This window comes from Malaclemys terrapin, chromosome 14, assembly GCF_027887155.1.
Source record: "Malaclemys terrapin pileata isolate rMalTer1 chromosome 14, rMalTer1.hap1, whole genome shotgun sequence".
Lineage (NCBI taxonomy): Eukaryota > Metazoa > Chordata > Testudines > Emydidae > Malaclemys > Malaclemys terrapin.
Genome location: NC_071518.1, coordinates 2,715,072 through 2,727,216, shown reverse-complemented (window position 1 = coordinate 2,727,216; position 12,145 = coordinate 2,715,072). Strand labels below are relative to the sequence as shown.

The window sequence follows — 12,145 nt, the reverse complement described above, 5'->3', positions numbered from 1 at the left end:
TACTGTGTCCTGTTCTGTGTGGCAGCATGACAGAATTACACAGTTTCCTTAGGGTCCCTTACTGTATAAAATGGGCAAGAGCTAATGGAGCAAGCAAGATGACTCAGGTCTCAACCCATAAGACCATGGCACAACAGCTGATCAGTTTGGTGTGCTGTATTGGCTACTCATGATCCAAGGGAAACATTATTACCAAGTATCAGAGGGGTAGCCGTGTTAGTCTGGATCTGTAAAAAGCAACAGAGAGTCCTGTGGTACCTTTAAGACTAACAGATGTATTCACCCACGAAAGCTTATGCTCCAATACATCTGTTAGTCTTAAACGTGCCACAGGACCCTTTGTTGATTATTACCAAGGGAAATCATCTTTAAGATTGTTACTCTAATCTTTTAAAATACATTCTTAATTTTCAGGCTGGGACATCCTAAAGCATCCAGGATCTGTTAAACACAACAGCTTTCTCACCCTCCTGAGACACGTTGCTCCTACTAGCTGCAGCAGCTTCAGCCAAGGTTGATGCAACTGCATTCAGCAGACTCTAGAGGTTTCAGGAGCTTGAGCTTCTTTGTTCATTGTAGCTTGAACGTCAGAAAAGTGAGATAGATTAGACGACGCAAGGACAATAGTGGAAACCTCACCATTTGTGTCACTTAAACCGAACTGGACAAAGCTCTGGAGACTACAGGGGAATAATGAACAATCCTGCAATGGCTTCTGCAGGGATGGGGGTGAACAGGAGGGAAAGAACTCATGTGACCTTATAGGTCTTTTCAATTTCTATCTTCTACTATTCTGTGTTCAGTTGGTTAAAATCAATAAAATCAATAAAATCAATAAACAATGTTTTTTTACATTATGGAGCCCAGTTTGAGTTGTTGGCATCCTTTTGTCTGCGAGAGACAGTGGGAATTGCAGCCTAGGATGTAGATGGTTTCCAATGTCTCATATGACTGAATAGTCCAATCAGAGATTTGCGTGATCTTTGGCAGTTATTGCAAATGTCTGTATCTTGGGAGCTGCTGGCTTCCTACAGGCTCTTTTCTCTTCAAGCTTTTGGGGCCCTAGCTTCTGTCATGGACTTTGATACCCTGATGGAGACCACGGCGCCACTTGTTACGATCACTTGCCAAGATTTCCCATTGGTCAGGATCAATTCCAAATTCCTTCATATCTCGCTTGCATGTGTCTTTATAGCAAAGCTTGGGACGTCCTGTTATTCCTTGTTTCCTCTGATAGCTCCCCATATAGCATGTCCTTGGGTATGCGTCCATCTTACAACCTACTCAGATGGCCCAGCCAGCACAGTTGTCTTTGCTTGAGCAGGGCTGTCACACTTGGTAAATTTGCCCTTTGAAGAACCTCTGCATTGGTGACTTTATCCTGCCATTTGGCGTTGAGTGTGCAGCGTAAACAACATAGGTGGAAACTGTTTAACTTTTTCTCCTGATGAGCATAAGTTGTCCATGTTTCCCCACCATACATGAGTGCTAAGGAAGCAAGCTTGGTACACTAGCATTTTGGTCTTGATGGTAAGCTTTGAGTTGTTCTAGGCTTTTAGTTAGTCTGCTAAAGGTGGTGGCAGCCTTTCCAATGCGAACATTTAGTTCTTCATCCAATAAGAGGTCGATGGTCACTGTAGAACCTAAATAACTGAATTTTTGGATGACTTCTAGCTGGTTCGTCAGCAGAGCAGGTCTATTTGCAATACTAGAAAAGATAGGATGCCCACCAACTCTGTTAAGTCGTATACGTTCATTTCACAACAACATGAGAGCAACTGTCCAGTTTGAAGGTTTGAGATGAAAAGCAGAGTGAAGCAAGGACGTGTTCTTGGCCCTGCACTCTTTGGAATCTTCTTCTCAGTACTCTTGAACTGTGTGTTTAAGGACATGAAAGATGGAGTTTATCTCCACACAAGTTCAGATGGGAAACTCTTCAACCTATCCCCACTTAAGTCAAAGACCAAAGTCAAAAAGGTGCTAATCAGGGAACTTCTATTCCCTGATGCTGCTGCCCTCATAGCATAGGCACTGAGTTTCTAATCTGCCGGGGGGGTGGGGAGCTTCCCTCTGGCCCTGCCCAGGCCCCGCCCCCACCCCACCCCTTCCCCAAGGCCCCACCCACGCCCTGTTTGTTCCCACCCCCACTCTTCCCCTGCCCCACTTCTTTCCACCCTGGCCCCTTCCCCACCCGGTTCAGCCGCCTCCCCGAAGCACACTGTGCCCTTGCTCCTCCCCACTTCCCTCAGGGCCTCCTGATGCCACAAAACAGCTGATCTGTGGCAAGCACTGGGCTCTGGGAGGGAGAGGAAGGCGCTGATTGTGGGGCCCGCTGGCGGGCAGGAGGCACTGGGGGGAGAGGGAGGTTCTGGTAGGGAGGCTGCTGAACCATTTTCTTCCTGTGGGTGCTCCAGCCCTGGAGCCTCCCCAGAGTCGGCGCCCATGCCTCACAGCTCACAATGAAGATCTACTACAAGAACTCGTGGACCGCCTTTCAAGTGCCTGTCAGGCATTTGCTCTTACCATCAGCATCAAGAAAACGGTTGTATTAGGGGGTTCCACAAGGAGCCCAATTCAGCTCCGGGTTAAACTGGTGTAATTTGGACCATTCAGTGTTCAAAACATGGACCAGAAAACTGGAATAACAGACTCCAAGACATAACTCCCAGGTTATGAAGGCACCTTTGTTCAATCTAATGCCTCTATCTGAGACATGCATTTATCTTACCACTGCTGCATGCCTTGGACTCTAATTCCTTATTATATAGGATTGAAGTTGGTTTTATACAATGAGGTAACAAGATAAAATAAGCAATTATCACTGTAATCTAGTTAGACACCATTAATAATCCCAGCCATTTAGAATGGGTTAATTTAGTTAGCACACTCATAAAGGACATTGTGAGACATGGATTTGGGCACCTACGGAAGACATGCAGCTTGACTTGATGAAGTGGGTCCTCCTTGCAGCCTGTAGTCATCCTACTTTGAATGAGGATCTTGTCAGTAGGGATGTCATTTCTGAACAATTCGGGCGAGGGAGGACAAAACTGTGTCAGCACACATATTATGATATGTGATTATATTATTGTCACGCTGTCTGGACTGGCTCGCGAACACGGGTGCCAACCTCAGGGCAGACTGTCAGGAAATAGGGCAAAACCCCCAAATTGGTTATATGTTCTATAATTGGATTTCACCAACCAAGTAACAAGTGTGAACTACACAAGCACCGTAACAGCCTTATCATGGAGTCACAGATGGACCCTTTGGGCATTCCAGTCTATCTTGCCACCCAGGCAAACCCGACTCATTGACAGATGGTCCCTTATACGAAAAATCACAACAGTATTCAGGTTACTCCCAGTCCCAAAGGACCAGTCACTTATCCCAGGTCAATTGTACCCCAGTTCTCTCACCAAAGACAATGCTTATAGCCAATCCTGTAATAAACTAACTAAAGATGTATCGGAGCATAAGCTTTCGTGGGTGAATGCCCACTTTGTCGGATGCATGCATCCGACGAAGTGGGCATTCACCCACGAAAGCTTATGCTCCAATACATCTGTTAGTCTTAAAGGTGCCACAGGACTCTCCATTGCTTTTTACAGATCCAGACTAACACAGCTACCCCTTTGACACTAAAGATGTATTAACTAGGAAAAGGAAATGAGAGTTACTGACAAGGTTAAAGCAGGTAACACACACAAATGAGTTACAGTCTTAGATTTCAAAAGATAATAGAAACTTCTATCATAAGTAAACTCCATATGTCCATGAGGGCTAACCCAGGCCAAGCAACTAGGGGCTTTTGCTTATGCTTAGTGATTCTTACCCCTTTAAAGTGCAAGCAGCAAAAAGCACCAAGTTTCTCTGTATCAGGGATTTTTCTCTCTTTCTCCCCAGAGCCCAGGCTGATGGGATGAGTTCATATGCAGGTCTCCTCTTCCTGGAAGGGGTGAGGAGTGCAATTAACAAAGTCTTTGTTCTTTTGATGTTTCACAATGGCTCATTTGGTTTCAAAGACATTCTTGTTGGGCAGGACTTAACATCTTCTGTAGGAAGCCATCATTTGCATGGGAGAAGGTTCCTTTGATGAGTTACACAGTTAGAGAGGTTTACAGTGCAAACATTTGCTATTGCTTTATAACATGGTGTACAGATGAGTGAGACTATGCAGCATCCTACAAGTTATTCATAAGTACAGTTCAGTGTCTGTTACAGAGGTTTCTGTCACTTTCTGAGACCTCTGTGACTTCTGCAACGGCCAGTGTGGCTGACCCCAGCGCCACCCAAGCAGCCGGCTCAGGGACAGCCACACTGGCTGCTGCTGGAGCGGCTCTGCAGCCAGCCGCTGTTTGGGTGGTCCCAGGCAGCTGGCCCTGGGGCCCACCTGAGCAGGGGTCCCTGGGGCAGCCAGAGCAGTGGCTGCTCTGGCAGCCCACGGCAGCTGGTGTTGCTGGCCCAGCCCCCCCCCAGCAGTGACCCCCCTCCCCGCGGCGTGCCCCTCACAGCAGCAACCCCTTGGGGTGACCCCCACAGCAGCAGCCGCTCCAAGGTTTAGTCTGGGGTATTTATAGAATAAGTCATGGACAGGTCATGGGCCATGAATTTTTGTTTACTGCCTGTGACCTGTCCATGACTTTTACTAAAAGTACCCGTGACTAAATCGTAGCCTTATTCATAAGGCCTAAACATCAAACACATTCTTACAACTCTGCTTTCTATCTTAACAATATAACAGACAGGAGAGTCAGACTGGTTTCCAGCTATGCATTTGTCAGTGTTCAGTGGGGCCTGGCACGAGCTGGCACTTGGTCTGCCAGCATCACAATTATATCCTGCAAAGTTGCAGGAAGAGATAATGGAGAGGTCGTTGAAAGAACCCTTTCCGTCACTGTGGTAAGTGCCTGCACTACAGGGGCACATTTTGTCCAGAGATTCTTTGTGGAGCCATGTGTGTGAGCTCCTGTGTAGCAGTGCAGAGTCCTGGGGAGCGAACCACCCCTGTAGTTACAACTCTATCTTGTCTTCATTTATATACAGAACGAAAACTGTGTTATTGCTAGCAGCCTCTCTAGTCCCCTTTCTCATCATCCTTTCCAGTCCAGTGCAACAAACATCCACCGTTCTCCCTTTCAAACACTTAAAACATACTCTTTGACAGCCCACCCTAATCAGGCACACAGAGTTCTTCCATATTTATTTGCCTAAAACAAAATAGCAAAATAAAGCAATAAACTTATCCTTTGGCCACTATTACTCCTTACCATTCTTAGACACCAATGGGAGCCTGAGCGTTATCATTCGTCTGTCTAGATAACAAACACGTTAGTGCAGGGATTATTTTCCTGTTTTGTACACACAGCTGGTGCTCAGTAAATGATAAGAGAGAAAGAAGCCTGTGGTGACCAGTATGCTCCTTGTAATTTTCCTGTTTTGTTTCCCGTCCCCTTTACAGTAACTCAGGCAGAAAGGCAGACATGAGACACCAGCTATGTACAGGTCTTGGTCTCTGGAATGTTTTCTTTCATCTCTAATCATTGCACTGAGGCTCATAAATCAAGCAGACAGGACAAAAAGCACAAACATGGCTGTGATTTGTTCCTTCCTGCTGAGGTTGGGTTGGGGGGGGGGTTGTTTTTTGTGGGGGGGTTTTCATAGGGAAAACCAAACCTTTCCTTGGTGGTGGATAGATAATGACTCTAGGCAGTTAAGAGATGTTCTGGAGCAAATAATTTCTTACATTTCTATAGGTCCTTTAAAAATGAGACTTTAAAGTGCTTTGCAGACTGTGTGTGAGACTTCACTGTCCTCTAGGATGAAATGCAGCGCAGTGCACACCCTAATTGTTTGTGGGTACTTTGGCTAGCTGAAACTATTAGAGTAAGTTAGGTCAACCAGAGAGTAATTTACCTGAGCTAGAATTTGAGACATCAAGACTAACATTTCTACCTTGGCAAAAACTGTCATGGGATTTTTAGTTACCATAAAGTGGCTCAGACCTTCCTTCAGAAATAGGTACTCCAACAGTACTGGGGTCTTTCTTCAACACCAGGCTGAGTCATGGGGTTCAGTTTTCATACAGAGGGAATAATGTCACATATTCTATAACCAACACCACTTCTTGAAGCACACTAGGGATTTCAGTGGATACTTCCCATCCAGGTACCAATCAGTCCGAATACTGCTTAGTTTAGGGAGCTGACTAGCAGGAGAGTCATTTGCTATGTGTTGGAGGAGTTGGGGCAGGCCCCTCCTGACTTTTCATAGGTCTTCTGTATACCTAGTGGTATCTACACCAGGGGCTAGGTCAGCTTAAAGACATTGCACAGAGCGTGAAATTTTTCACAGCCCTGAGTGATATAGTTAAGCTGATCTAACTTTGTTGTGTAGAACAGCCCTTAGTATTTTGTGCCTGCAGAGCACAGAACAAGAATTAAGATGAAGGTCTATATAGTAATTGTCAGGCACAAGGAAATCTGATGCATTAATAAAGGAGAGCAGCTTCCTTTGGACAGATACAGTGTAGAACCTGAGCACTTGTCTAGGCCGAAAAATTAGATCAACCAAGCTGTATAGCTCAGGGCTGTGAAAAATGTCACATCCTGTGCAATGCAGCTTGCATGAGGAAAACGTTTATCCACCCCAGGGGATATCAAAGGATAGTAAGAATGTGCCATTCTGATGAGTGGTATAAATGAGTTTCATACATAACTAACTCCCTGTTTCTGGAGGAGTAGAGGGATAGACGATACATTGTAAGAGCAGAAAATTGGTCTGAAGTCAATATGAATGAGATGTTTCTTTGGCCGAATGTTTTTTCCTACTCCTATCCCAACTGATGCATCACACACAATGTCTCTCTTTCCTTACTACTTCTTTGATTACTTCTTGGTCCTGATTCATCTCCTTAGACAGAACCAGCAAAATGAGGCAAAGATAAACCAGTGTAACTGAATACTACCCTATACTTCAGCTCTTAGCTCCCAGCTACGGTTAGCTGGGCTATGCAAGACAGCAGTACAATTAGATTTGAAGTTATGGTTGTCAGGCACCAATGGGGCAATTTCCTTATCTTCACTAACAAAAAATAGTCCTTTCTGACCAGAAAGAAACCTGGAAGATTTGTTAGACACATAGGCTGGGATTCTGAAGAAAGTGTAAGGGAGGTAGGCACCTAGCTCCCACTGCACTTAAATAGGGTTTGGGTGTTTAATTCCCTTGGTGTCCTTGGAAAACCCCAGCTGTAGTAAATAGTCGGGAGTTAGTATGGTCATTCTTTCTCTCTCTGTATGTAACAATGGATAGTTTTAGTAACACCTCTTTTGAGTTATGCAACGTTTTTCCCTCAGCAATGAGACTGAAGTTTGTAGCCCACTGTCGACCAGTAAATATAGCTGATTATATTTAAATACATGATGTACATATACAAGAAAAACTCCATTAGAAATGAGGGGCAAAAACTTCAGGCCCAGAGATGTCCCTTACTTATGCAGTAAGCTTCCAAGCTAACGGCTGTCCCTTCAGCATGCTGGATCGGAGCAGCATTGAAAGGCCTTTACTCAATCATATGGCTGTGTTACCTACCCTATGAAATGGCCCAGGGAGCTTAGCATTTCATTCTGCAATTTTGCACGTGGACATTTTATTTTGGAAACTGCTAGAAATTCCTCATTGCTTTCCAGATGGTGTTAAAGCACCTGGCCATTTTAAAGACTTGTGAGACAATAGACTGTCTTCTACACATGCTTTCAGAAGGAATGGAAACACAACACATTCCTGTTGTGTTGGGATGTACCTGCTTTCCAGACCAAAGCCACTACAAGCTAACTTTTAGTCATGATACGCTCTGCCATTTTATCAGCACTGTGTTGGAATATTCATTTTGAGAGAAGGACAGAGTTTCTTCTTTCAGGTTTATCTTTCTTTGTTACTAGGGATGGGCTGGAACTAGATTATAGCTCCAAATATCTCTGCAGTTTGGATCTGGACTTTGTGACTCTGACCCCTCTCTGCTTGTTACCATTTTAACCTCTTTAACGTCAATGGCAAAGAAAGGAAAAGGTAATTGGGCTGGTCTCTGGCTCATGTGATTAGACTAGCTTAACTGGTAACTGAAGACAAATGTTCATTTCCTGTGAAATGAGATTTTTTTTTTCCAAAATATTTCCCCTCACATACTGAATAAACAGAGAACAGGAAGATAGGAATTTACTGATGGGACCATGTGACAGAAATACAATCATACAGGGAATAACTCACGTGACATACAGTAAACATCACACCATGTGACCAGACCCTAAAGGGGTTTAATCTCAAAGCTCCATAGCACACATGGTTCCTTCCCTGTTCATCCATAGAGCAAAGGAATCACTGACACTATTCATAACCTTTGATTAAGGCTGGTTGGAAGACATTTCCAGCCTTGTACTGGAACCAAAGCTATATCTAGGCTTCCCCCTTCCCCAAGTCAAGTGGCAAGGGATTGATAATGATGGACATTTACATAACACTCCCTCTATAGCACTCAACAAACTTAATAACTGATTTCTGGCTTCCCCTTTGCTACCACATTGGATTCAAAGTTCTTGTTGGCATCTCTGCTCCTCTCTATTTGTCCAACCTGGTTTCCTCATCAGATGCCAGTCTTGATGCTCCCATCATCTATTTCTCCCACACTCTTCTCTGCATTGTTTTCCATGCTGCCCGCTACCGCCAGACCATCTTCTCTACTCCAGCCCACCCCGCTCCCGCCCCTCTTCAAAATCTGTCTCTTCCATGATGCTTACAATGAGGTATTGAGAAAATCTAAGACACTAAGACACACACAGCTACTGCTTCTGCTCTCACCTCTCCCCATCCCCTCCTTACTAGTTGTTACCTCTAAAAGCATTTTAGGACAGGGGTAGCATCTGTTTGCTCTGCAAAGCGCCATCCCACTGTAACTGTATCAGAATTGGCCATTCTGGGTTAGGCCCCCTAATCTATCAGCTCCAGCTGCCTCCAATAGCACCCACTGCCCACAGCTTCAAGGAGCACAGAGACCACCCATGAGGCAGCCAGCCAGTTGTACAGCCCCACAGCAACCAAGGCCAGGGAGCAAGGATCTGTACCTATGGGCACTGCGAGGGGAGTGTCACCGTAGACAGAGTAGGACCAGGAGCTCCTCACTCCACTGGAAGAAGTAATGGGGTCAGGGCAAAGGTCTGGGAGAGGGGCAGCCCCATAGGCCTGGGGAAGGGGGCCCTGTACCCCCAGGGGCTGGGGACTGGGCAGCCCCATAGGCCTGGGGAAGGGGGCCCTGTACCCCCAGGGGCTGGGAGAGGGGCAGCCCCATAGGGCTGGGGGAGGGGCCCTGTACCCCCAGGGGCTGGGAGAGGGGCAGCCCCATAGGCCTGGGGAAGGGGGCCCTGTACCCCCAGGGGCTGGGGACTGGGCAGCCCCATAGGGCTGGGGGAGGGGCCCTGTACCCCCAGGGGCTGGGAGAGGGGCAGCCCCATAGGGCTGGGGGAGGGGCCCTGTACCCCCAGGGGCTGGGGACTGGGCAGCCCCATAGGCCTGGGGAAGGGGGCCCTGTACCCCCAGGGGCTGGGAGAGGGGCAGCCCCATAGGGCTGGGGGAGGGGCCCTGTACCCCCAGGGGCTGGGAGAGGGGCAGCCCCATAGGCCTGGGGAAGGGGGCCCTGTACCCCCAGGGGCTGGGGACTGGGCAGCCCCATAGGGCTGGGGGAGGGGCCCTGTACCCCCAGGGGCTGGGAGAGGGGCAGCCCCATAGGGCTGGGGGAGGGGCCCTGTACCCCCAGGGGCTGGGGACTGGGCAGCCCCATAGGCCTGGGGAAGGGGGCCCTGTACCCCCAGGGGCTGGGGGAGGGGCAGCCCCATAGGGCTGGGGGAGGGGCCCTGTACCCCCGGGTTGGCCGGCACAGAGGCTCCCCAGGGGAATGACACCCCCCGTTCCCTGGGAGCTGGCGGGGCTGTTCGAGGCTGCAGTGCTCCCCGCTGCCGGGGGGGCGCTATGCCCGAGGAGCCCGGAGGAGGAGGAGGACCGGCTGCTCTTTTTCTCGCGCTCCAACGCCCCATCACGCCTCCTTCTGGGGCAGGTCGGTGCGATCTCGCCCTTTCATTGGCTGCGGTGGGGAGTGAGGGCACCTCTGATTGGCTATTAGGAGTCGAACCAGAACTGGCTATGAGCGGCCGGTCGCTCCTCATTCCCCATTGGTCGACAGCGAGCGGACCAGATTGGGACCCGGAAGAGCCAATGGGTCTCTAGGGCCCGGAGGGGGTGTGGCCTAGGTACGGCGGCCGCGCTGGGCCTAGCTTGTTTGCCGTTCGGTAAAGGTGCCGGGAGCCGGGATGGGGAGCGAACAGCTCGGCGCTGCTGGGGTCGGCGCGGCGCCCGAGGGCGGCCCCTTCTTCACCCTGGCGGAGGTGGCGAAGCACAACTCGAGCCGCGAGGCCTGGCTGGTGATCCACGGGCGCGTGTACGACGTCGGCCGCTTCCTGGACGAGGTGAGGCCCGCGGGGATGCGGGCAGGCGGCCCGAGGCAGAGGCGGGGCCGGGGCCGGCCCCGAGAGGCGGGGCGCTCGGGGCTCTGCCGGGTCAGGGGCGGGCGGGCTGCGGGAGGGGAGCTCTGGGAAGGGGCACGGGGGGGAGGGGTGTGTGGATGTGGGGGGAGGGGTGTGTGTTTGGGGGGGGTGTCGGGGGGTGTGGATGTGGGGGGTGTCGGGGGGTGTGGATGTGGGGGGTGTCGGGGGGTGTGGATGTGGGGGGTGTCGGGGGGTGTGGATGTGGGGGGTGTCGGGGGTGTGTGTGGGGGGGTGTCGGGGTGTGTGTGGGGGGGGTGTCGGGGGGTGTGGATGTGGGGGGAGGGGTGTATGTGTGTGTGTGTCGGCGGGGGCGGGGGGGACTAGTATTTCTGTATCTCTTTCAGCAAGCGCCCCAGGGCTGAGCCCTGCCCTGCTTGGCACCCCGCGGTGCTGGTGTCACTCCCTGGCCCAGCTCCGGCGGGGAGGGAAGGGCCCTTGGGGACACTGACCGTAGTTGTCCCATAACAGGGTTTTATTATGAATCGTTATTCGCTTGTGGCGAAGCGGCGTCGTGAGGAACCAGTCAGGCTCGGGGCTCTGTTGTTTGTGTGGCACACAGCGTGTATAGAAAGACACAATCCTGCCCCTGTAGGGCGACCCGACAGCAAGTGTGAAAAATCGGGATGGGGTGGGGGGTAATAGGAGCCTATATAAGAAAAAGACCCCAAAATCAGGACTGTCCCTATAAAATCGGGACATCTGGTCACCCTAGTATTGCCTACAGTCTAATTTAAAACAGATGGAGCAAGTGGATGGAAGTGGGGAGGGGGTTAGAGGTAACACCTGATGTGGTGGTTTCAAATCGTTTGAGTTGTTTTTCTTTTCCAAACAAATAATTGAACCTAGGAGTTCTTGTTGGCATCTCTGCTCCTCTCATGATATGAAAAAAAATAAACTAAAGGTTTGGATTTGCATTTCTATGTTGGTTCCCTTAGACTAAATGAATTAGTATAAGATTTTATACTAAGTTGTGAGACAAGGTGTCTGAGGTAATATCTTTTACTAGACCAACTTCTGTTGGCGAAAGAGACAAGCTTTCAAGCTACACAGAGCTCTGCTTCAGGTCTGGGGAAAACTTGTTCCTCTCAGGAACAGAAGTTGGTTCAGTAAAAGAGATCACCTCCCCTACCTTGTCTCTCTAATACCCTGGCACCAACATGGCTACAACAACACCGCAAATAATATACTAAGTAGTGTCAGGGTAGGTCAATATTTTGAAGGCAGATCTCCAAGCAGAACCCAGGTTTTAAAGGAGACGATGCTGGTGGTTCAACATGAGTCTCTGTCATTTTGTTCACTTCCAAGAGGTGGGTGTATTTCTCTGACTGGGAGGGGAGTTATCCCTGTGTATAGTCTGCAGTTCCCCTGCATTCTTTGGGGTGAGTGGTGTTATGTGATAACTCATGTTGCTATTGACTTGGATTCTTGAAACGTTTTAAGGTATAGGTTGCTCCTAACAGTGTTTGGAGTCAGTAATTCAGCAGAACAAAAAATGGCAATACATTGTCAGCTATGTTTTTGTCCCAGCTCAAAATAAAACCTCAGCTGCCATGCCA

The 12,145-nt window shown here is 49.0% G+C and overlaps 1 protein-coding gene across 1 annotated transcript in view; it reads left to right on the top strand.

The window, feature by feature from the left end:
- Window positions 1-10,230: 10,230 nt before the first annotated feature.
- LOC128848882 (cytochrome b5) overlaps window positions 10,231-12,145 on the top strand; it is a 29,404-nt gene continuing 27,489 nt past the window's right edge. Inside the window, exon 1 of the mRNA XM_054049130.1 lies at window positions 10,231-10,511. Coding sequence (XP_053905105.1) covers window positions 10,356-10,511 — 156 coding nt within the window. The 5' untranslated portion in view covers window positions 10,231-10,355. The remainder of the gene's footprint in view (window positions 10,512-12,145) is intronic.